General features: G+C 43.1%; 1 protein-coding gene across 1 annotated transcript in view; it reads left to right on the plus strand.

Moving 5' to 3' along the window:
• GDF6 (growth differentiation factor 6) overlaps positions 1–25680 on the plus strand; it is a 65459-nt gene extending 39779 nt beyond the window's left edge. The window contains exon 2 of the mRNA XM_033929912.1: positions 22868–25680. Within this exon, the coding sequence (XP_033785803.1) occupies positions 22868–23757 (890 nt within the window). The 3' untranslated portion in view covers positions 23758–25680. The remainder of the gene's footprint in view (positions 1–22867) is intronic.
• The last annotated feature ends 1189 nt before the right edge of the window (positions 25681–26869 follow it).

Raw genomic sequence — 26869 nt, forward strand, 5'->3', positions numbered from 1 at the left:
AGGTATTAAAACAAAATAATTTGTGAAGAGAGTATTTTTTTGTGATATTGATTTGATTTTTTTTCTCTCACTGAGCCTGTATTTGATGTGCAGTTATAGATTCCCCAGAGTAATGATCTTCAGACATATAATGCTATAATAAAACAAAGAACAGTGGCTAGACATCAATGCTTTCACAGTAAGGAGAGGGAGGGAACCAATCCAGGGTGTGGCTTTAAGAGGCTGCATAGCTCCTCCCTGCCAGTGAGTCCTCCATTTATGGTGTGGGGAAGTTATGCTAAAACGATTTAAAAAAAATACTGACCAATTAGGGCAAGAGGACTCAACTTGGATGTATCCTCTCATCAGCCCCCCCCCCCTTAGTGCTGCCCTGGTTGGCTAGCAGCACCAGATCCTAGCCAACCAGGGCAACACTACCCCCAATTAAGGTGGGGACTCGAGTCGAGATGGGGCTCTTGCCCTAGAAACTTTAGCTCAGGAGCTGGAATTCTACAGTAGGTATAAGTCTTCTCAGATCACATTGCCTTGTGCCTTTCTGCCCCATTGTTGAAGATTTGCCTCTAGCTGTTCCTGTTGTTCCCTCAAGGCAGAAGTGATCTTCTTATGCTCCTGCCCCGTGCAGAGCCGTCATCAAAAATGGCTGCCATGAGTTTCCGTGGTCTCACGAGACTACAACAGAAACTGACGGCAGTCATTTTTGATGATGGCTCTGCACGGGGCAGGAGCGTAGGAAGATCACTGCTAGACCACCAGGTATGGTCTGGGGAGGTCCAGGACACAGGAGGGAGGCGGGGGTGGGTCAGAGTCATCCCTAAATGTTATTTGTGAATTTCCATATTCACGGGCCGGCTCTGCCCTTAACCCTCACAAATTCAGAGGGAGAAGTGTATTGAAAAAGGCTTAATAAATAAAAGTATGATGTTCAGTATACATTTTTATATGATTGTTGTGGGATGATCATGATGGTTGAATTTAATCATCAAACTCTTGGGGAAGGGGAAATAGACTAAAGGCTGGAAGTTTAATTGAAAGTGGCACAAGGCTGAAGGGTTGGCCTGTATTCTTGCCTGATAGCTGAGTCGATCCTGTATAGATACATTGAGGTACAAGCCATTGCTTGCCTTGGGAACGTTAGCATGGAATGTTGCTTCAATTTGGGCTTTTACCAGGTACTTGTCACCTGGATTGGCCATTGTTGGAAACAGGATACTGGGCTAGATGGACCATTGGTCTGATCCAGTATGGCTATTTTTATGCTCTTAATGTACAGAACAGATGTCATTAGGCTTAATAACAAAACTGAAGCAAACACCCCTTCTTCTAAACAAGAGCAGGTTTCATGAAAACAAAGTGATATTTTTGCCACCACCTGTTTGATTATCCAAATGCAGAAGTGGAAAAGTTTTCCAAGCTCCAAGGCGATGTGCTATGTAATTTGTTTCCCTTCCCTTTGAAGGCTGCCAGAGGGTTGTTTTGAGAAGAACACCTTCATTACATGAAACAAAGCTTTGCTGAAAAGAAATAGTAATAAGGAACAGAACTGAAATATTTGCACATCTGGATACCAATACTCTGGCACCTTTTTACTACAAGAAGTGTTTTAGTATGGCGGGAAAAACACTTAGGGCCATATTCTATAAACTGGATCCTGACTGTAGGTGGCAGTAGGCATCCTACCGTTATCTAAACAGCCAATCAGGATGCGTGTTTTCTAAAAAAAAACAAAACCCCAAAAAACCAATCTAAGGCAGGCCTCCTACACTGTAGGCATCTGTCGCAGTTGAGGGAGATGCATAGGGACGCTTAAGCTCACCCAAAGATGGGCTTGGGCGTGGTTTTGGCTGAAAGTGGCCTTAGGAGAGCTTAAGCAGCCCTAGGCATCTCCCTAGGGCTGTGATAGGTGCCTGAAATGTAGGCCATTGAATGCCGGCCTTCATTTCAATTAGATGCAGTTGCTAAACTGATCGCGGCAAGGAAATCTCCCTGCCATGATCAGCTGAGCGGCCGCAGCCATGGCAGGGAACCTTTGAACCCCACCACAAGTCAGCCGGCAGGAGGGATGCCCACTTCCTCCCGTGAAACAATCCCCGGCAGGAGGGATGCTGACTCCCTCCTACTGGCACCCCCACACAATATCCCTAGCAGGAGGGATGCCCACTCCCTCCTGCCAGCACCCCCCACCCCAGAACCTATGACTGCAGGTGCCTAGTAAAATGACATCTGCCTCATGTCAATCAAACCTAGGTGCCATATATAGAATCACGCCTACTAACACCTACATGCAATTAGGTGCTAGTAGGCGTGAGTACTGCTGTCATCTGCAATGTAAATGTGGGTTTAGTGGCATAGCGAGGGTAAACAGAAATGATGGGCACACACTCAATAATTGCTGCATTAAATTTGCGCTTACCGCGTATTCATTTATTGCAATAGTCCTTCAAAATCTATTTGTGGTCTAGAATCCAACTCCACCCCCTAGATCCAATGTTTTCATTTCTAGGCTGTTTTTTGTTAGCATTAAATGTACTCAGTTCAAGTTATGGGCCGGCCTGTTACAGGCCCTTGTTGCATTCTCCCTTTTTCTTTTAAGACAACCTGACAGCTAGGGATTCCAGTAAGAAGATTTCATCCTGCTTGTGCTCAGAGAACGAAAAGTTACTTACCTGAGCCAGGGTTCTCTGAAGACAGCAGGATGAATATTCTTACTACCCCATCCACACTCCTTGGAGTTGTACACTTCTCCCTCCGTATTCGCTGTGATAGGAGATTAACAGACCCGCGAATAACTTTTTCATATGTTATTCGCTGTTTTCTATTAAAAACCATTGCTAATATGGTGAAACCGTGAATAACATGGTGGGAGACTTGGCCTGTTCCTGAAGGAGAGGCAAAACACGGTGAAGAAAGTGCTGGGAATCAGCGATTTTCTCTGTAAACGCTTGGAATCAGCAATTTCTCTATGCAAGCTGAAGTAATTGGGGGGGTAGGTGCCAGCAAACTAAAAACCGTGAATAATCGAAACCGTGATTGCTGAAATCGCGAATACAGACGGAGAAGTGTGTTCTGTATAGTCTATTACAATAGATTGAGTTGGTCTCTTATGATGATGGTAGGAGAGGGGGGAAGGTGCATGTGCAGTGAGCCACTGCCAGGGGCTTTGGGGGAGGACACTTGGGGGTGTTTCTCTGCTGGGTTCCATTGGATGACATCACCAGATAGTGGGAATATTCATCCTACTCTCCTTAGAGAACACCTGGTACAGGTAAGTAACTTCATTTTTTAGCATGCTGCTGACCCTAAGCCCCTTTGATTTTGTTATGTAAATACTTTTTCCAGGGTGGTGGATCCCTGAAACCGCCCTCCTGGCGAAGGTGGTTGGGACAAAACCAGTGACAAAATTCAAAAAGACATGGTGTAAATACAGAGGATCAACAAAATAGACTTCTACTCACAGTCTAAGTCAGGGATAGGGAACTCCGGTCCTCGAGAGCCTTATTCCAGTCGGGTTTTCAGGATTTCCCCAATGAATATGCATGAGATCTATTTGCATGCACTGCTTTCAATGCATATTCATTGGGGAAATCCTGAAAACCCGACTGGAATATGGCTCTCGAGGACTGGAGTTCCCTACCCTTGGTCTAAGTTATAGATAATATTGATACAAGGAAATAACTTTTAAAATTCACATTAAGGGGAGGGGGGGGAAGCCTCAAAACCTCGTTCAGAGAAATTTATCAACAATAATAATAACTTTATTCTTCTATACCACCATAGTCAGATGACTTCTAGGCGGTTCAAATCGAAGAAGGCTGGACAATCAGCGAATTACAGAATGCAAAAAGTAAAGGTACAACATATTACACAAGAAATAGACAGACGGAAAATATAAATTTATGAATTTAGTGTGGCTTCTGTTTAGGAGATGAATCTATCAAACATTGTAAATGGGTAATTATCTCATTGGCTAAATGCAGAGGATGAGATCAAAGCAAACAAATGCCATTGAGAAATGTAACATACATAGAGCAGTAGGTATGATCCCTAAAGGCATAGAGGAGGCAGCCTGCATGTTCTATACAGAACCTATTGCAATTAATTAGGAGATTCAAGCAAATCAAACACATTACAAATCTACCCCTCAGATTGCATATCATTGAAAGAGAAAAACACCAGGGTAGTGTTAAATATTTCTTTAGAATGAACAACATCACTCCAATTGTCATGCAAAGACCTCTTTAGGGAGTGAAATACAGATAGCGCTGGAATCCTAACGGATAGATAAGTGCAGTTTCACACGTTACTAGTGTGCTTTGTTCTAAGGAATATTTCATATTTAATTTAAAGGAAATGTTTAGTGGTTCATAGATGATCGCGCGAGGACAAAATCACTAAGACAAATGCATGCAGGACGTCATCACGCCGGATTAAAAGGTAAATTTAAAGCGCTCTGAAGGGGTGTGGGGGGGGAAGTGTTCGCATTGCCGTTGGGGGCTTTGGGGGGAGCAACCCCCCCCCCATTAGAAAGGAAAGTGTAATTTTCCCCAGTGTTTTAGTGAAAAATTAGTTTCCTCTGTAAGATGGGGGGTTCCCCCCACCCCCCAACAGCAGCGGCAACACTTCTAAGTAAAGTGGGGGTTCCCCCACACACACCTCCCCTCGGAATGCTTTAAAGTTACCTTTTAATCTGGCGCGCTGACGTCCTGTGCCCATTTGTTTATGCACGATTGTCCGGCGCGCTTTAGTCCCGTCGCCATGTTTAGTAATTAAAATCTAGAAATAGGGAGGTTGGTGGGAGGAATAAATGATTAAAGAACTGGGATTGGTGAAGTGGGTTCTGAAATAGCTGTGTGCTATAAGAGACCCCGTGATCCCCTTCCCACGTTGAACTTCTGATGTTCCTCCCCTGTTTAGTTTTAGCTTCAAAAGTAATTTTAGGGAGTATGTATAAAAGACCCACCTGGAAGCTAAGAAGAAGTCTTGCATATTGATTTTTTGAAACCATTTTGGTATACAAGACAGAAGATAAAGAGGTTTTTGCATGACAATTGGAGTGATGTTACTCATTCTAAAGAAGTGAAGTAATTAACACTACCCAGGTGTTTTTCTCTTTTGATGCTGTTCAATACAGAGCCGTTTCCACCCAAAACAGGGATAAACTACTTGTACAAGCGTCAGTTAAGTCTTGTTATTATAATGAAAAGAAACTGACTGTGATACACACCAATTTCAAGAGAGTGAGTCTACTTTGGAGTACGCTCAGAAAAGTGAAACTCTGAAGAAAGAGTGTAATCCCCCTCTTGGGACAAGAGTTTACCATCCAGTCATTGCATATTTAATTTAAATAGGTACACTCTCTCAGAAATGGTGATATTATTTTTTCTTTTTCAAAATTTTCTTATGATTCCAAAATCAGCGTTTTTTTCTTATGCTGCAACTTAATTTCAATATATATCACTGGAATATTGATGCGATGCACTTATAAGACCCTATAAGACTATTCTTATGAGATAAGTGCATCGCATCAATATTCCAGTGATATACAGTATATTGAAATTAAGTTGCAGCATAAGAAAAAAATGCTGATTTTGGAATCATAAGAAAATTTTGAAAAAGAAAAAATAATAGCACCATTTCTGAGAGAGTGTACCTATTTAAATGAAATATGCAATGACTGGATGGTAAACTCTTGTCCCAAGAAGGGGATTATACTCTCTCTTCAGAGTTTCACTTTTCTGAGCGTACTCCAAAGTAGACTCACTCTCTTGAAATTGGTGTGTATCACAGTCAGTTTCTTTTCATTATAAGTTCAATACAGAGCGGCAGGTATGACTAGCCACCTTGCTGGGCAGATTAGAAGGACTGTGCTGGTCTTTATTTATTTATTTTTAAATTTCTATACCGTCTAACCCTACGTGGCTGTTTACATAAGATCAAACATACATAATGCTTAAAACAATGCAAAAGACAAATAAAACATCCAAATTGGATACACAATAATTCACTGATTCAATAATAATATAGCTTTATTTATATCCCGTCATATCTTTTCAGTTCAAGATGGTATACAACAAATGGCGCTGTAAGGACAGCGAGGTTACATCAGTTAGATTTGGGAGGGATAGATAGGCAGATAGGTGACTAGGAGAAAAGGGGGAAGGGATGTGTAGGGCATGGTAGGTGTTGAGAAGAATTGAAGGGTCAGATAAATCTGTCAAACAGGTGGGTTTTTTAGTGATTTTCTGAATGAATGGTATGTTAGTGAGTTCAGGATTAGGTCCCTTAAGGTATTGTTCCAGATCCCTGCTTGAAAAGAGTCAAACCCTATAAAAAATATATATATAGCAGTAACAAACAATTGTGTGTTTAAAATTTTTCTAAAAGTTCCTCTGTCGGCACATTTCCTTAACTCTCCTACTAGTGAATTCCATAATTTTACCCCGGCACAACAAAAAGTCCTTACACTAGTTTCGACAAATTTTGGGTTAACATTGCCCCTCAGCAAAGCAGAATTTTCAGAGCGCAAAGCTCTTTTGGGGTGAGACTGTCATCTTATCCTTAAAACACTCTGGAATTATTCCATACAAAAATTGATGACAAATCATAACAGTCTTATATTGGACTCAGAATGCCACTGGCAACCAGTGTAGTTGTCGAAGGTAAGGTGTAATATGAGCAGCATTTAATACCATTTGCAATTAACCATAGTAACTGCAACATTAGTAAAAGGGCCCCTTATGTGCTTGCAAAAGGTAAAAGTGTGCTGCCCTTCTCTTCATCTCAGAATGGGCTGTACATACAGTAATACCTTTTGGGTTCCTGAGTATATGTGGCATGTGAATTAACTTTGGGGAGCTATTATTTTGTGCTTTCTCTTCATTCCACTGCTGTAGATAAAACATGGGGCAAAGGAAACTTTTACAGGGCTGGCTTAACCATTATTTTTATTTATTCAGTCCTTAGGGAACTCAGAATGGTTTATTCAGGTGCTCAAGCATTTTTCCCTGCCTGTCTCAGTGGGCTCACAATCTATTTAATGTACCTGGGGGCAATGGGTTACAACATGGGTTTGAACCCATAACCTCAGGATGCTGAGGCTATAGCTTTACCACTGTGCCACACTCTCCATTAGGCAAACTAGGGGTTACCTAGGCAACATGTTTGGAGGTGTGTGACAAAGAACACCTGCAGTCAGAGCAGAACACTAGAACAATAGATCCTGACAGCCTCACAAACTTAAAAGAGCCATCTTCTCATACTTTTACCTGTGAGGAGAGTAGGCAATTTTCATATAGCTCATTTCCCTGGATAAATAGCCATTTACTAGACTTAATTGACTTTTGAAAATTGCCATCATTAGGTCTGTACATAGAGAACACAGTTTATTATTTAAAAGCGTGATCTCCATCTGTGCCTTTTTATAGGGTGATTCTGATATAGGGATGGGGTAATTATGGGGATGGGGATAATACATGTTATCAAAATGTCAGGGCACATCTTCAGGAAATGAAAAATAATTGGAGAGGAGGGGGGGGGGACAAGGCTGAAGGGTCATCACTTAATATGTTTAATTCTTTTTTTTTTTTTTTTTAAGTTTTATTTTCAAAGACAAATACAGACTAAGGTCCTTTTCCATGTTTTTGTTTGCAATTCCTTTTAACTTGCCAGGTTGTTTCCGCTGCAAAAATCTCTTGACTCCATCATACTTCTGCAAAGATGGAATCTGTAGATAATGACCTATAAATTATTTTTGCTCATCCTAATTTTGAACTGTGAAGGTATTTAATAAATTGATTAGTTCACCCTAAAGCTTCTTCTCTGTGTCCCCTCCCCCCCACCCCGTCTGTATTTCAGCATTATATTAAGATATGCACCTTCTGTACGCTGCCTTGAGCGAATCTGTTCATGAAGGCAGTTAATAAATGAATTAATGAATACGTTTGGTAGTAATGGCCTTTGAAATTCCTAAATAACTAATTCCTGTGCTGTTCTCTTTCTGGCTGAGCTGGTTTTGAAATGCCGTCTGTTGGTGAGGTACTGCAGTTTTGGCACTTTTACTACTGGAAAGTTCTGCCAGTTGTCACTTTTCCTGCCTTGTGTAGGGGGAAAGAGAGGCCCTGAGGTTGTGTGCTTGCTGGACTGTAAACATTTTATTGGAAGGAAACTCCAGGGAATCTAGTTTAGTTTTTGTGCTATAGCAGGGGTCTCAAAGTCCATCCTTGAGGGCCGCAATCCAGTCGGGTTTTCAGGATTTCCCCCAATGAATATGCATGAGATCTATGTGCATGCACTGCTTTCAACGCATATTCATTGGGGAAATCCTGAAAACCCGACTGGATTGCGGCCCTCAAGGAGGGACTTTGAGATCCCTGTGCTATAGGATGCTTCACAACCAAATCAGAGGGCCGCCGCGTGAGCAGGCTGCTGGGCACGATGAACCACTGGTCTGACCCAGCAGCGGCAATTCTTATGTTCTTATGTACCCTCATAGTTTTGTGTACTGATCATGTTATATCACAAAAAGAAAGATAATTCAATATGCACTAAAATATACACATGTAAAGGAAATTTAAATAACTGGCTGGCCCTATACAATGCTTTGGCCTCTCTTGTTTTCCCTCGATTTTGTGTACCCTTATCCTGGCTTTAACATATGTATGTTTTTGCATTGCAGCAGGCCATTTTTTATGATTTAAATAAGGAGCAGATACCATGCAAAACAGAGACTGGCTGTATTTTATGAACATTTTTGCAAAAGGGTGCAATATGTAGAAAAACTTGCAAAATGTGAAACATTTGGTGTTTCTTTTTATTTCTTTATTTTTTTTGCATGTTTCCAGGCATTCTGTTCATTTTTGCCAGCATTGGTCTCATTTGCAAAACTCTTTGGGGTCCTTTTACTAGGCTGCGATACGAAATGGCCTTAGGACAACCTTACGTGGGCCTTTAAAGTATGCTAAGGCTATTTCTCCACAGCCATAAAAATATTTTTTTTAAATTAATTTCATTAATGGTCATGCACTAATGGTAACTTAAGAAACCAAAAAAACACCCCCCCCCCCCCCACTGTGGAGTGACGATGTTCCTAAAATGGACTTTATTAAAAATGTCAAAGTTCAAAAGTACAATAATATAATCCACTCAAAGTTAAAATAATCCACATAAGAATAAAATAATCCATATAAAAACCTAAAGGACCTAGTCCGCTGAAGGCATGGGACCCAACACGGTCCATGTTTCAACAAAAAGTCTTCAGGGGTCCCTGAGAGTCCTATGGTTGTAGATACATGGAACAATCTGATATGTGGAGAGTCGTGGAAAAGACTCTGCTTGAAACCAAAGCGAGGAAGGAGAGGGGGGTGGAGAAGAGGAAAGGGGAGGGGCACCATCGCCCCGGGCACCTCTCCCTCTCGCTACCCCACTGGGGGCACCTAGGGTTTTGATGCTTTAACGGTGCCCAAGTCCAATTCGAGCGATTCTATAAACAGTGCCTAACTTCTGACTGACGCACACTATGCACCGCATTCCTCGGTGCCTAGGCCTGTGCTTATTCAGATTTGCATTGTAACCAAGGTCCCTTCATGCAGACATTCTTGGAAACCCCATGCTGCTGCTGCCTATTTTCAAAGCAGTGGAGGAATTAACCTAGTGGTTACAGCACTGGAGGAAGAATCTGGGGAGCCAAACTGATGACTTGGGGTTGTATAATTAATGGCCCTTTTACCAATGTGCCATGAAATCCGGGCTTAATACATTTTAATGTGGGATTTTCCTGCATGCTAAGCCCAGATTTAACATGGCACTTATGAGGGATTTTAAAAAAAATATTTTAATGCAGGTTGAGTGCTAATGTCATTAGTGCATGGTACCTGCATAACAAAGGAGCACATACAACCTCTTTATTTAGGAGGCGCTAGGTTACTGCGGATGGGCAAACTAGATGGGCCATTTGGCCTTTATCTGCCATCATGTTTCTATGTAACTCTACATTATCCAGTTATAATGTGCTAGCCACCAGATTCTATGTATTGCACTATAGGTGAATGCTGAATTTTGGGCACACACCCAAGAGGCACACACAACTGAATTGATTAACGAGCCCTTAACTAGCAATGATGGGGTGCTAAAATCCCATTATTGCAGCTAGGTGGCTTTGATTGGCAACTGTGTACACGTCTTGCTGTGTGGTATTCTATAAAGATCCATAAGCAACTTTTGTAGCAGTGAAGTCCTGTTGCACTAGGTGAATTTAAACCAAACCTATATGTTTATTCCTTAATTGGTCAGAGGAGTTATTGATCTTTAGTATTTTACAGATGTGCTTTACTTGTGGTAATGAAGCTTTGATCTTTCTAGTAGTGGTTCAAAAGGAAACCTACATTTGGATACTGTAGCACAGTGGTTCTCAACCCTGTCCTGGGGGACCCCCCCCCCCCAGCCAGTGGGGTTTTCAGGGTATCCCTAATGAATATACATCCAGATTTACAATAAAGCTGGCTTATACCTAGTTCTTTCAAACATCAATTCAATTAATTCTCGTCTTGCACACAATTCTATAATATGCTAAAGTACAAAATATCAATAATCACCTTACAATAACTTAATTACAATTGCCTACATAGCAGGTGCTAGCACCTATATTAAAAGTAACTGTTACATTTCAAATTTTAAACCATACAATCAACCTTTACCACAACTTTGCAGTAAGAAAATTGAATTCTTGAATTTTACAATCCACTATGGTGGCAGTCCACTTAGGCTGAAATGCTTTTTAAATTCTTTTAAGCTGAGGTTCTCTTTCTTAGTGTGTCTGCTGCGATGGTTTAGATGGGCTGGAGTGAGCTTTGACAGAGACTTCAGTAGATGGAAGCTAAGCACAGTACTGAGCAGAGCTTTGGGTTCTGGCCCAGAAAGAGCTAAGAAGAAGAAAAATTTAAATTAAATCAGTAATTTAAAGAGAGGGTAAGGTTGGGCAGACTGGATGGACCATTCGGGTCTTTGTCTGCCATCATCTACTATGTTACTGTGTGTCCACTTCATATTGCACTAAGACTGTGATTCAAGCAAACCTTGTGTTGTCAGAATTCATTTCACACATGAAATATTGCCCAGCAACTCGACATAGACTTGTTTTCACTAAAGCTTTCTCAAGAGTTGGACATACACCATAGCACAGTGGTCTCAAACTTGCGGCCCAGGATCCACATGCTGCCCGCCAGGTACTATTTTGAGGCCCTCGGTATGTTCATCATAATCACAAAAGTAAAATAAAACAGTTTCTTGATCATGTGTCTCTTAGCTATAAATTACAATATTATTATTAAGACTTAGCCAAAAGGAAAGATTTATAAACTATAAAGAGTTTTACCTCATGCAAAATTGTCATTTCTTTAATAAGACATTGACTATTTTTTCTGAGGCCCTTCAAGTCCCTACAAATCCAAAATGTGGCCCTGCAAAGGGTTTGAGTTGGAGACCACTGCCATAGCACAAGGCACATGGCTATCAAAGGCTCCAAACACTCTGCTCACCAGAAGGTATCGTTATCAAGATTTCTTCATAAGTGCTAAACCAGCAGAAGTATCAAAGCTGAGGTAAACCTTGCTCAGTTTTACAGAGTTCTTTTGTACCATGTGGTTGTGGTAAAGGTTGATTGTATGATTTAAAAATTTGTAATGTAAGAGTTACTTTTAATGATTAGTGCTAGCACATGCTATGTAAGCAATTGCAATAAAGTTATTGTAAGGTGATTATTGATATTTTGTACTTTAGCGTATTATAGAGTTATGTGCAAGATGAGAATTAATTGAATTGATGTTTGAAAGTATTAGGTACAAGACTATGTAAGGACCCTGGCACTTTTAAAAGATTATTAAAAACTCAGTTATTTGTTGACACCTTCATGTAATCTGTGGTAGGTAGACAATTTAATGCTAGACTGGAGGTTTTATGAAATGCTTGTAATATATAATATGTTGGTGGGAATGATAAGAAAATGTCTATGTTGGTCTGATTTATATTATGCTTTGTGAACCGCTTAGACTTAGGCAGTATATACATTTTTATGTTTAAATCTGTTTTATTAAGTTTTAAAGAACAAAGAAATATAACAATCACACAGTAAAGCATATGCACAATGCAAACCTCCCCCCTTTCCCTCCACCCACAGGGAACAGCTACTCCGAAGTCCAGTGTAAATTGAGCATGCCAGAGGAAATCAATTCAAAAGTCTACTTCTTGCAGTGGGTGTCAGAGTAGAACAAAAAGGCAACCAAGAGCGAAGAAACAAGGAGCCGTGCTGAGAGTCCATAACAGAAATCAGGGCCGCCATCAGAAATTTCTGGGCCCCTTACTGAGCAATCCTATTGGGCCCCCCACGCACCCCTTCCCCCCCGACCCCCCCCCCTTCTTCCATGGGCCGAATACACACATACTTTTCTCTGTCGCCGCACTCTTTGACCAAAAGATTTGTAAGCCTGCAACCACATCAAGGTAGACTCTTTCAGCAGGGCCCTAACCTAACCTAAACTAAACTAATCTATACCTATCTATTCTAAACTAACATATGTCTAATACTGAACTAATAACAAACTAACAAACATCTGCATAATAAATAACTAATAAATAATAGTGCTAGTAGCTATAATTCACTTTTGAATGTAAAATCTCAGTTAAGGATTTCTTTTGACCTTTGTAGGCCAGAAGTAGATCACAATTGCACAATATTTTTTGTAACAAGTATTAAATGTGTTTTTATAAATACTGTAAGCTTAATAAATATATCAGAAAAAACTACACATCTGAGCGCATATCTGAACATACACATCTGTATGATCCCATCCTCCTCAGCTTGCCTATAGCTGCATTATGCATGTTAAAAATGTATATGTTGATATGTGCACCTTCCTTCCTTCCCATCCATCCTCCTCAGCCTGTCCTTACACATCCACAGCTGCATGTTAATGATGATGTATATGTTATGATGATAAATAAGTGCATATGAGCACATCATTAACATGCAGCTATGGATGAATATAAAAAAGAAACAATATTCTGTACTATTGTCAATTTATAAATCAGTGTCTTCTCCCCACTCTCTCTTCCCCATTTCCCTTCAGCGTCCTCAGCCCACTCTCTCTCCACTTTCCTTCAGCGCACGCACATAAAAACAAGCAAGTAATTTATATCATTTTCATTCTATTCATTCATAGAAATTATAGTCTAAATAATGCCAGTCACATAACAAAACATGATTTTACAAAAATAATTCCCTGCACAGTCAAGCCTGCAAGGATTACTAGATGTCTTTCAGCAGCTCCCCTCCCTCCCCCTTACCTTTGTGGCCAAGTCAAAATGATCTACCAACAATAAAATTTTAAAAACACAAAGCACGCTGTACGCAGAGAAAATGTTAATTATCATTTATATTCCGCGGGTTTTCAAAGAGGTCAAGGCAGATGACTTTATGCAATGTCACCTCAGTAACAACTATACAAAAATAGACAAATTTTCCCCCTCCCTTTTTACTAAAACGCGATAGCGGTTTTTAGTGCAGGGAGCTGCGCTGAATGTCCCATGCTGCTCTCAACGCTCATAGGCTCCCTGCGCTAAAAAACGCTATTGCGGTTTAGTAAAAGGGGGCCATAGTGCAAAATATAGACAGCATATATAAATTCTCAAAGCAGACACATTTTGATCACTAAATTGAAAATAAAATCATTTTTCCTACCTTTGGTAATTTCATCAGTCTCTGGTTGCACTTTATTCTTCTGACTGTGCATCCAATATTTCTTCCCTTCTTTCAGCCTCCTGTATGCTTCCTCTCCTCCAGACCTCATTCCCTCCCCAAACTTTTTCTTTGTTTCACCCTGCCCTTTCTTTCTTTTTCTCTCTCTCCATACCCTTTCTTTCTGTATGTCTGTTTTTCTCTCTCTCTCACCCTGCCCCCTTCTTTCTTTCTTTCTCTCTCCACACCCTCTTTCGTTCTGTATGTCTGTCTTTCTCTCTCTCTCCATGCCCCATTTTTCTTTGTTTCACCCTTCCCTTTCTTTCTTTCTGGCTTCCTGTCCCCCCCCTTTCTTTCTTTCTCCCTGCCCTCCCCTATGCCACCACCATTGGGAAAATGCTGCCACTGCCACTGGGGAATAGGCTGCCACTGCTGCCATCGGGAATAGGCTGGCGCCGAGTTTGCCCTGCTTCTCTTCCCCGTGGGGCCGACCAACTCTCGCCACCCGACGTCAATTCTAATGTCGGAGAGGACGTTCTAGGCCATCCAGGCAGCGATTGGATGGCCCAGAACGTCCTCTCCGATGTCAGAATTGACGCGAGTGGCGAGAGTTGGTCGGCCCCACAGGGAAAAGCAGGGAGAACTCAGCGCCAGCCTGTTCCCGATGGCGGCGGTGGCACTCAAGTGGCTAAAGAGCCACAGTTTGCCGGCCTAGGGAGAACACTGGAGGGTGGCCAGCTGTGCACCCCCTTGGGACATAAACCCGGGGCAGGGCAGGGTGGACCGCCCCCCCCACCCTTCCCCACCTTGGTATGCCACTATCTGTACCTCACTCCCTCCCTATGACCAAAAATTCTCCTTTCTTCTATTCCCCATGTACACTACCATCTCTTTCCCTCCCTTCCTCGCTCCCAAGTCGATGCCTTCTGTGCCAAAAACCCATTCCCTCCCCCACCTCAGCATCTCTTTCCCTCCCTTCCTCTCTTCCAAGTCCATGCCTTCCGTGTCCAAAAACCCATTCCATCCCCCACCTCAGCATCTCTTTCACTCCCTTCCTCTCTCCCAAGTCCATGCCTTCTGTGTCCAAAAACCCATTCCATCCCCCACCTCAGCATCTCTTTTCCTCCCTTCCTCTCTCCCAAGTCCATGCCTTCTGTGTCCAAAAACACATTCTCTCCCCCACCTCAGCATCTCTTTCCCTCCCTTCCTCTCTCCCAAGTCCATGCCTTCTGTGTCCAAAATCACATTCCCTCCCCCACCTCAGCATCTCTTTCCCTCCCTTCCTCTCTCCCAAGTCCATGCCTTCTGTGTCCAAAACGCACTCCCTCCCCCCTTTTGTGTTCCGCGTTTGCCTCCCAGCCCATCTTTGCAACTTTCTCAGCAAAACGGAGCTCAAGCCGAGAGCTTGTCTCCTGCCTGCTCTGCCGCGCACAAATAGCCGACCGGAAGTATTCTCCGACGTCAGCGCTGACGTTGGAGGGCAGGCTGTGCTTAAGCCCTCCCTCCGACGTCAGCGCTGACATCGGGGAACACTTCCGATCGGCTATATGTGAGCGGCAGGGCAGGTAGGAACAGAAGACGAGCCTCGCGGCTCGAGATGTATTGAACTCCGTGGGTTCACCGTCCAGCTCTCTCCTGTGCACCTGGGGCGGCTCTCCCCCTCCCTAGACTGTGGCCTAGGACCCTGGGGGAGCCCGGGCCCCCTGTCAGCTCCGGGCCCCTGAATGCAGGACTGGTAGTACTGCCCTGATGGCGGCCCTGACAGAGATAGCCTGGCGCTCATACCCTGCCAATTGGATCATTTGGGTCTGCCAATGCGACACCCTGGGAGTGTACGGAGTCAACCAGCAGTGAAGAATAGTTTTAAGTCCCATGAAGATAGCTTTTTGTACAAATGCAGCAGCACCCGGTCGAACAGGGACCAATGAAAGTTTCAAAGTAAAAAGAAAGGTGTCCCAAGTACAATTACACAAAGACTTAATGTGCAAGCAAATGCGTTTCCAGTATGCCTGAATGATATACATTTTTAAATAAATAAATAAGACAGCTTTATTGTAAATCTGGGTAGTAAATGAGAAAGCTGCTTCACACATTCTCATGTTTTGCATACTTTAAGGTAATGAATATGCATGAGATATTTGCATGCCTGTCTCCTCCATTATATGCAAATTTCTCTCATGTATATTCATTAATAAATATCTTTAAGAAGCCTTCTATTGCACTTATCATTTTTTATTACCACATAATAAATATATTTCTATCACACTGATCTAAATAACATATTACCAAACCACACTCTCTGTGAACAAATCACACTACACCCATTGGGCCAGAAAACCATTTTAAAAATGATCACACATTCTCTTGCTGTATTGCTGCTGTTGTTATATGATAAAATGAACTATGATAAGAGGTGAAATAACTCAGTGAAAACCTAAAGCAGTCGCGGTTCCTGAAGATGCTGATCCAGTGAAACACAGCCCTGTGTTGGGCCGACTGAGCAACATGATTGTAGAGTCCAGTGGTGATATCAGAAAGCATAAACTATAATCATTGGGGTTGAGCAACATGAGACTGTGGTAACAATTTGCAATACAGCAAGAGAACGTGTGATAATCTTAAAAACGAGACAATGTGGTTTTGAAATGAACTGAAACAGAAAAGGCTTTGTTCCGGTCCAGGTTTTCTGGCCCAATGGGGTATTCCCGTTGAGCTATTTTATAAGGAAAACAGTTATGTAGTGTGTTTTGTTCACAGAGAGTGTGATTTGGTAATATGCTATTTAAATCAGTGTAATATAAATATATTTATTGTGTGGTAATAAAAAATGATAAGTGTAATAGAAGGCTTCTTAAAGTTAGCAGGTATTTATTGTTAAGTTAGCTAAAGCCATTTTAAGTGATTTAAAGCCATGTATATTCATTAGGGATATCCTGAGAACCTGACTGGCCGGGGATCCCACAGGACAGGGTTAAGAAGCACTGCGTCAAACTATGAAACTTGTGGAACAATCAATGCATTTCAAAAAATAATTTGCACTAATCAAACATTGAAGTTTCAGCATAAAAATGTGCAAAACTAAATAAACCTCACATTAATACATATTAAAGTTAGGAGGAAAAGCCTCAGGGTACAGCCGGAATAAAAAGAGCTCACAGTGCTTCCTCATAGGCATAAAAACCTCCTATTGCATTTCTATATATTCTATTCTACTTCAGTAACCCCCCTTTTACTAAACTGCGGTAGTGGTTATTAACATAGGAAGCCACGCTGAATGCTCCGCAGTATTATTACTCAGTATTAGACATATGTTAGTTTAGAATAGATAGGTATAGATTAGTTTAGGAACTCTATGAGCATCAGGAACATATGTTAGTTTAGAATAGATAGGTATAGATTAGTTTAGGAACTCTATGAGCATCAGGAACAGCGCGGCTCCCTGCGCTAATAACCGCTCTTGCAGTTTAGTAAAAGTGTGTGTGTGTGTGGAGGGGGGGGGGATATATCTAACAAACACTTATCTGTGCTTCAAAAATGTAGAAAATGTAGATATAATCTACTTCAGCTTCATTAATGCAAAGGCATTACAAGTCCTAAGGTCATACCACCAAGTGTTTCGCTATTACAGCAGCTTCAGGGCAAAAAGGACCCAAATGGAATTACACTGGCAGTTGAACAGGTAAGCAGTACCTGCCTACCACTATGTACTCTCTTTTTGAGGAGAGATTGTTTAAGGCAGCATTTTTCATGGGCATTCTTTGGTGCATTGAGAGCAGGTAAATGTTTGGTGAAACCCTCAGATGCTCAGTGTTCCGGGGGGTTGGTGACTTTATGAAGGTTGCCTAGTACCTGTTTCTGCTACAAATCCATCCTTGGCTAGGCCCCCCTTTACTTAGTACCCCATTTTATCCTAGACCGCCCATCCAAACTCACACGTAGAACCCACCTGTTTAGCTACCCTACCCTAAGGACCTGCCGTTACAAAAGATATCTAAATAGAACTCTTGCCTTCCAAGCAGGTCAGCACAATAACTGGCTGGCCCACATTATCTCATGCACTTCATCCTACTTAAACTTCAGGAAACTACTAAAAACTAATCTTTTCACCCGATTCATACCCTAAAACCCCTATGCCCACCCTGGCCCCTTCTATCTCAACATGTCCTTTACGCAGATTGTCTTGACCTTCTTCCCTGTACCATTTTTTTTTCATTGCCATAATTGTACCCATCTTTGTTGACTGTACCATCCTTCGCCGATTGCACCACTGCTCGCTGATTATTCTATTTTTTCTCTCTGTTTGTACCATTTTTTTCCTCTGCCACCTATTTTCTCTGATTGTAACATTGTACCATTTTCGCTGATTGCCCAGCCCTTCTTCGTTGTAAACCGCCTCGAACTACTATGGCTTTGGCGGTATATAAGAAATAAAATTATTATTATTATTATTATTATAGCAGTCTGTCATTCCCATAATAGTCCCCTACCATCGTTAACCCCCTCTGTGTGTCTGTCTTAATTAGAATGTAAGCTTTTCTGAGCGGGGACTATCTCTTGCATGTACAATGTACAGTGCTGCGTGTGCCTGGTAGCACTATAGAAATAATAAATTCTTGTTGTTGTAGGCAAAACCTGCAACAGCTGAACTAGCAGGTCATACATGATAGGCAATCTGCCATCCGGTTGCGCAGGGGTAATCCTCATCGCAGAGAGCATTCTATGCACCAAAGCAGGGCTCCCCCAACCAAATGCTTCACTGAAGAAATTAAAACCAACCAGCTGACCCACCACTGCTCTTCAGGAGGATATCACTTGATTGGACTCTGCTACACATTGGCTACCTAGGCATCAGGCACTGGACCAACCCTCCAACCTAGCCCCTACAAAAGGTCACAATTTCTCATAAAGCATGGTCTGAAGTGGGACCAGGTAAATGGGGGCCACTGAATGTCTCAACATCTCCCAAACAGAGTGTTCGCCATCTGCCACAAGTTAGCATCTCCAGTGCTTCTTCCTTCACCTCCTGAGCCAACCGAAGAAAATGCAGGAATTGAAAATGAGAGAACGCATCAGCATTCACATAATTAATACCTGTAACATGCTGGGCTTTAATAAACAGGTTAAAGATGTAAGCAGTGCCACACTAGTTCCCTAATCAATGCAGTCACTTGAATACATTTGGCCATATATTTGTTGACTACCTCAACCACTCCCCTGTTGTTACGCCAGAAAATGATTCTCCTGTCACGCAGCCTATCAGGTCACCGTTGCATGCCACTAGAAATAGAAACAACTCTAGAAAGGTGATATGCTTAGTAATCCCTCACCAAACACCAGTCGTCCTAACAATACAAACCAAAGCCAAAACTCCCCAACCGCATCCAGGAACAGCTCCATGCCAAAATTGGATACCTCCTCACCTTGGATAGGCAAAGTGCCCTTGAAAGAAGCAAGGAAACTCAACCACATTTGCAGCTCTAGTCATACTCCTGCCAAGAGACACTCAAAGTGTTATAAATTCCTAACACCAGAGGTAGCACAGGCCAGTCTCATGGAGAAAATCCAGCCTATAGGAATAACATGACCTGCAAAATGCAAGGACTCCAATAGCAATTAGGGCCTACAAATAGGAAATTATCAAGATAATGAACCACTGAATCACATTCTGCCCTCTTGACAGTCACCTAGTGTGGGAAGGTGCTGAACATCTTGAAGTACAGTAAGTAGAGGAGATGGAACAGCCTATTGACAAACACCTGCCAAAGTAGAGAACACCCTGAAAACAAAATCCCAATAAAGGATAAGAAGAAGGATGAATTGGTAGGAGGCGAAGTCGATTTACTATCAACTTTCGCCAGCAAGGTCCCCGGCCCCACTTTGAGGATGAGTCACAGGGCACAATCAAAATGATGCCTACTGGACTGTGTGCAAGTTGCGTGTGCAAGTTGCCATCATTCACTGACTTGCCAACTGGGTGGGACAAGTTATAGATCAGTCCAAATTTTCCAGCTCCTTTTTTTGAATAACTGCCCAAGATGAAGTCATCATAGGAAATGGTCTCGTTCGAAAAAGCCCTCTGTGACCCTTGCTTAACTCCTCACTCAGCTTGGCATGGACCACAGTCCACAGACGCCCGACTCACAGTGCATTTCCTACCCAGCCGTTCCGTACCTCCCCATAATGTAGGATAACAAAACCTTCCCTGAATCCCATTTCCAAAAGTAAAGCTGCTGCTGTGGTACCTTAAAACCTAATCTAGGGATGCATGGCCACCTCACGCACTAGTTTGGGAGCTCGGGACATCAGCACCTTACTTCCCTGCAGTTGGGCCCTGCTGGAACCCATTTTGGGACATATGAGGGCAGCATGATTTTGTCTGCACTGAGAGCAGACATGCTGAAACTTACAGTCAGGGAATGGACATGTGGCTCTGTTATACCTTTAACAAACATCCTGCCCTGGTCCACCTCCCTTTGCTCCTGCTCCTGTTGATGGGCAAAAGGAATGCCCCACACTGAACCATGTACCCCCTGCATAACTCCTGCCACCGAAACCCACCTGGTTTCAGTGCCATGTGTGTGAGCCACAGATTAATATCCAGCGTCCTCCAAGACATATAAAAGTTTTCCTCCATCTTATCCCTGAACGCATCATCGCAGTTGAGCCACGCCCAACTGCTGAAGCACAGAAATGCATCTAAATCCGTATCTGCATTAAGCCAGCAGTAACCTGTATGCTTCAGGTGTACTGCCCCCCAAACACTACCCAGCCTCAAAATGAGCGCATCCAGTTAACTTATATTCCTAGACATCGGCAAAGTGTTCACATGAGCCACCTTCTTGCTTTTCTTGCTGACCCTGCCCTCCATCAGTCTGAAGATCTCAGTGCATACCATCCCAGTGATCTTCTTCCTCTATGCTTTTGGTACATTGTTCCAGAGTTCTATTAAGATCACCGAGGCCGAAGCCCATCTAGGCTGCCCCCAGGCTCCCATGAGACGTCCATAGGCACAGAATGCCCTTCCACCACAGAAGAGGAAGATGTAGAGGAGGACGAAGAAGACCTAGAGGAGGAAGATAAAGCATGCCTAGGCTTCCTTCCAGCGGTGTAGCAAGGGTGAGCGGTACCCAGGACGGTGGCGCCCTCTGCCGTGCATGCCCCTTCCCCATATCTTTTTAACTTCGGCGCCAACAGCCACTAACTTAGTGCTCACGTTGGCTTTGGCACTCTCTATGATGTCACTTCTTAGGCATGGGTCTCTTTTGGTCTTGTTGCACAGGTCCACAGAACTGCTAGGCCCCGTTACTCCACTGTCTGCCGAGCAAGTTGTGCAATCAGCAGCTGCCACCATCGCTGCTGTCTGCCACTATGCGTCACTCCACACAGCACCACTTACACCCACCACCGTGTCGCCAGTTGCCTTTCACCTGCTGCAGGTGTCCTGAAAAGGAAAAATAAAAAAGCGAGCAGCAACAGGGATGGCACGTTCGGGCACTGGCCCACACATTTTGGACATACTGTCCCCTCCCTGCACTGGACCCAGAAACCGCCCTCCTGCAATCCTACCTAGCCCAAATGGAGGCGGCAGACCCACATAGAAGAGAGGGCCATAAAGGGGAGGCCAAAAGACGGGACCCCAACCAGATCCTCAGTGCCCCAGTTGCCATAAATTAAAGTTGTTTTGCATCGCCTCTGGCTGTGCTGGAGCTTCAAAGGGCAGGAAACTATGCATTAGCTAGAGCACTCCGGGGATATCCCCTAAAGCCTTCCCTGCACTGAGCCCCATCCCCTTCCAGCCCAGGTTCCAATCGGCAAGGGCTCTTCCTTGCTCTCACAGGTGGAACAGAAGTCACCATGGGAACCACCTTTCCCGCTCCTCCTGTGGTTCTATGGATCTTGGCCTTTTCGTGATCACCATAGACCCAATCCACCGCCACAGAGGAATGCAGGACTGGGGCCTGTCCCTTCCCTCCCCTCACAGAATTTCCTAATCAGCCCCACCTCTCACCCAAGTCAGCTCCATCAAGTGCAAGAGCCCGCAGAACAGAAGCCTTTGATCTTTTCAAAGGCAATAGTTGAGTCGATCCCAGGCCAGAATTCTCTCCTGAACCCACCTGGTCCAATCCCTCGTCATCAGAATAGACGTTTCCTCCTCCAATGTCATGCCAGCTACCGGTAAGCCACAGAAAATTCCTTTGCACGCTGTTAGAATCCCAAAACTGCCTCCGAGGAACAGGGAAGGACCCTGTGTGTTGGAGGCAGGTCTTTATACCCCCACACATAATTCCCTGCTCCTCTTTCACTGACCAATCAATCTAAGCCTACCAGTGGGCAGCCGAGTTTCAGTATCAAGTGTTTATGGTTCAGAGACACCCTCTCACCAAAAGTCTTCCGATTCACCTCTGCCTGCAAGTACCTTCCCCTCCTTTCTCACCTCAGGCCGACTTGCTGCCCCCCTAATCTAGCCTCCTCCTGAAAGACCTCTCCAGAAAGGACTCGAAGGGGTGACCAACTTGGGCCATACATCCCATTTGTTAATGTCATCCATCGAAACCAGCTTTTGGGTTCTGAATTGTTCCAGACTGTGCCCTGAGTTTTTCCTTGTATCTGTAATATGCAGTAATGTGAGATTTATTTAGTTTTGCACGTTTTTAAGCTGGAAGTTCAATGTTTGATTAGTGGAAATTATTTTGTGAAAAGCATTGATTGTTCCATAAGTTTCTTATCTCTGTTAGACAACATGCTACACTACAGTATCCAAATGTAAGTCTCTTTGAACCACTACTAGAAAGATCATTATCACAAGTAAACCACATATGTGACATAACTCATCACCCAACTAAGGAATAAACATATAGGTTTGGTTTAAATTAACCTAGTGCAATGGATTATACAACAGGACTTGTGGCATCCGGGTTTGTTTGGGGGGTGGGGGGTTGTTTATGATTTGTTTTTGTGATCTCAATCTGTGCAGTAATAGAAAAGTAGGGCAGGCTGTTTGCTGTTTCTTTCTAAAAGATTGGGTAGCTGGAAAGAGGTAGTAGTTTCCTCCTAAGTAGATGTAGCAATTTCCAGTCTAGATCCCCCCCCAACCCTATAAATGAAACTTCCTGCAGTTATTTATTTATGTGTTTTATCTTGCAGACGATCTCTCGCACACTCCTTTAAGGAGACAGAAGTATTTGTTTGATGTATCGACTCTCTCAGACAAAGAAGAAGTGGTGGGGGCTGAATTGAGGGTCTTTCGCAAAGCTCCAGGGGATGGTGAACTCAGACCTGGGGCTGCTCTCTATCGCCTGCAGTTATCCCCCTGTCTGGCTCGGACAGTACTGCATTCCAGAACTTTGGACCTGCAGGACACATCCCGACCTGGATGGGAAGTGTTTGATGTCTGGCAAGACCTCAAGAGGTACTGGAAAGTCCTCGGACCGGACAGGAAACCGTTTTGTTTGGAGATACGAGCCATTAGCGCCAAATCTAACCTCGAGGTGGACTTGAGAAACTTGGGCTTGGCCAAGAAAGCACGTACCCAACAGGAGAAAGCACTTCTGGTGGTCTTCACCAAATCCAAACAAAGGAATCTGTACAACGAAATGAAGGATCAGCTCAGCTCCTCCCAAAGGGCGGCCGAAGAAACCAAACTTCAATTTAAAACCCGAAGGAAGAGAAGGACAGCCTTTAAAAATCGCCATGGAAAGAGACATGGCAGGAAATCTAGATTAAGATGCAGCAAAAAACCACTTCATGTCAATTTTAAAGAACTGGGATGGGATGACTGGATTATAGCCCCTCTGGAATATGAGGCTTTCCACTGTGAAGGGGTATGTGATTTTCCTCTTAGATCCCATCTGGAGCCTACAAACCATGCCATTATTCAAACTCTAATGAACTCTATGGACCCCAGCTCCACACCCCCTAGCTGTTGTGTGCCAGCAAAATTGACTCCTATTAGTATTTTATACATTGATGCAGGCAACAACGTGGTTTACAAGCAATATGAAGACATGGTGGTAGAGTCCTGTGGGTGCAGGTAGCAGCTGGCTTGGAAAAAGAGTGAGATTGTGGAGCTATAAAGGCACTCAAGGATAAAAGTGAGCTGGTTGAGCCCGAGGTCCTGCAAATTTCACCCAGAGAAGGGAATCTAGTCCTCGTGAATCTGGTGCCCCTATAAAAGCTTTATGGATGTTTGCTTAATTTCCTCCCCAATCTGCCTACTTCAGATTTTATCGAATGGACTGTGGCACCTAGAAACAATTTTATCCGACCCAAACCACAAATCTAGGGGCCTTTAATGTCAATTTATACTTTTCATTGGAAGTGAGCAATAAAACCCTAGCTTTTAAGCCTGAGCCTAAATTTTTGCTCATAATGGGTATTTTAATTTTTAACAGCTGGCCTTGTGAAGGGCCCTAAGTTATTAGGTATGAACGTGGCCTATGGCAGGATCAAGCAGTTCCCATCACCACCATTCTCCAAGAGGCGACGAGTGGCTGGGGTAAGAAGGAGGCTAGGAAGGGCATTTTGGGAGAAAGCTTTCTTCAGATCAGATGGAACCAGTGCCATCCAGCTCGGGCCGTAGGAGTCACGTCTGGATAGCGAAGGATTAGGTGGCTGCCTTCTCTGTTGATTTTTGGAGTGTACACAAGATACAGTGACAAACACCTGTTCAAACTGAGACCATTTAAGATTAAGGCAAAAGCAATAGTGACCCTTTTTCAAGAGCTGGCATGCGGAGCGTAATGGAACCAGAAACCAGACAAGGCAAAAAGCTCCCAATAAAAGATTTTTATTCCCATCGTCCCCATCTCATCAGAATTATCTGATAATCTATACTGCCTTTTAAGGGTGAAGGTAATTTAAGAGCTACTAAAGCATTCACATGAAAAGAGAGGGCGAGAAAGAAAGAGAAAAAAGAGGAGGGGAAGGGCGTAGTGAGAGAGAGAGAGATGGGGGAACGGCTGGTCTGTGAAGTTCTCTAAAAGGGGTTATTTCGTTTCTCTCTCTTTGACATTCCTGCAAGATTACCAGCCAGAAAAAGCCTAAGGCCAAAAAAGAAAGTATTGTCCCAGATTGTAATTATCAGTTAGGTATATATTGTAAGACTCCATAATGAAAAACTGTGAAAAGAGCAAAGTGTTACAAAAAGCACAAACGAAGGTGGGGGGGGGGGATTAGGGGGGGTTGGCATGACCCTGTGTTACTTCAGGGAAAGGGAATGTGTTTCACCCTGTCAGAAATGTCAGGCACATGGGCTCTGCTACAGTATTATATGCAAATACCATTAGAAGGCATCTATCAAAGCCTCCCTGCCTTCTCTCTTTAAAAAGAGAAATGCCCAAGAACAACGCACTTCTTTCTAACTAAACACGAGTTTTCTTTAATTCTTTACCTTTTTATTGTTTAGTCATTGCTTTGAATGAACTATTTTTTTTTTTTTTTTTGCTTATTTGGGTTCCCAGAACTTCAAACTGGTGAAAACCAGAACATTGGTCTTATCAAATGTAATAATACTGAAAAGTTTTGACCAGTAGAAGTAATTTAATATGCACACTTACTTTTCATGCACTGTTGTACCTGTTAAAGTTGTAAATATGTGTTTATTTAAACGAATTAAAAAGTGCAGAACAGCTGAATTATTTCCATGAAAAACACATTGTATGCACTCAGAATGTTTTAATGTCTAATATTTTGGAAAAATTATTTGAGTTGTACAGGGTTAAACATTTATCAGATATTTCATTTTTACTTAACTTTACAGGTTTCTTAAAATATTACATGGCTGAAATTCTGGGCTAATAAACCTTTGTCTGTCTACCTCACTTTGAAGCAAAGCATTTACAATTCTGAAGTTGTTTGTGGCACTTGTGCAGGGCACTTAGTGGATGACACTCCATATTAAATGCTGTATAACTAAACTTTTCAACCAGAAAATAATGCTTGCTTTTAGTTTCTTAATCCCTTGAAACAGCAAATGTATTCACAACCAGCCACTACATAAAATAAACCTAGGGCTAGATGCACAAAACACTGTTGTTAAGACTTTGTGGGTCGCTATGGGCCGATTTTTTGGCTGATTCTGTAACCCCGATCGATGTTCCAACAAATTTACACACAAATGATTTGCACGGAGGTTTGCCATAATCCTGTGTGATTGGTCGCTGTGAGAGCGACTTTGAGACATGCACAGAGCCGGTTTGGGGAAACCTGAACAGCTGAGTGGCAGGGCAAGCCCCAAAGCAGCCTCCTACCACACAGCCATTGGGGCTTTTTTCTCTTTTTTTAATGGCACAGATGTTGTGCATGTGTTTACATACGCACAATATCTGTCCCATTAAAAATACAAAATACAAGCTGCCCCTTCACTGATGATGGTGTCCCCTGATGACCCCCCAGAACCAAAATTGAGGCAGGAGGGATGCTTGCTCCCTCCTGCCACAGCAAACCCATCCGCGCTGAGCCAAACTGCACTGCTTCCCCTGCATGGACCCCCCTCCCATTCTTGAATAAAAATCAGCAGGAGGGATGCCCACTCCCTCCTGGCACCGTGAACTCCCCCCCCCCCCGAAACCAACTCCCCCCTTTCCAGTCCTTCCCCTTCCCTTTAAAAAAAAAAAAATTAAAAAAATCAGCAGGATGCCCACTCCCTCATGCCATCAGATGAATCTCAGCCCCCCACCCCCATACCTGTTCAAGAGGTAGACAGCAGGAGGGGTACCCAGTCCCTCTTGCTCACAGGCTTGCCATTCCAAAATGGTGGGTCTTCCCTTTCCGGAGGGGTCTAAGACCCTGATTGACTAAGGCCTCTTCCAGTACAGTTCAGCTCAGCGTGGGGGGTGGGGGTTCACGGTGGCAAGAGGGAGTGGGCATCCCTCCTGCCTCTATTCTTGTTCCAGGGGGTTGACATGGGGGATCATCATTGGGTGGGGGTGGCTCTACTTTTTTTTTATGGGCCAGATATTGCATGCGTTGCATACACACCTGTGCCCATAGGAAAAAAAAAAATGAAAAACAGACAGGTTTGTTGATTTTTTTAGGTTGGTCTTAGCGATCCTATTATGGCATGCAGTGTAGACCATTATGTACACTACAGAAATGGATCCTACCTTACATTGCCCTAAAAAAAAAAAAACCAGTTATAGAGTATGC

Source organism: Geotrypetes seraphini, chromosome 2 (assembly GCF_902459505.1).
Source record: "Geotrypetes seraphini chromosome 2, aGeoSer1.1, whole genome shotgun sequence".
NCBI classification, from domain to species: domain Eukaryota; kingdom Metazoa; phylum Chordata; class Amphibia; order Gymnophiona; family Dermophiidae; genus Geotrypetes; species Geotrypetes seraphini.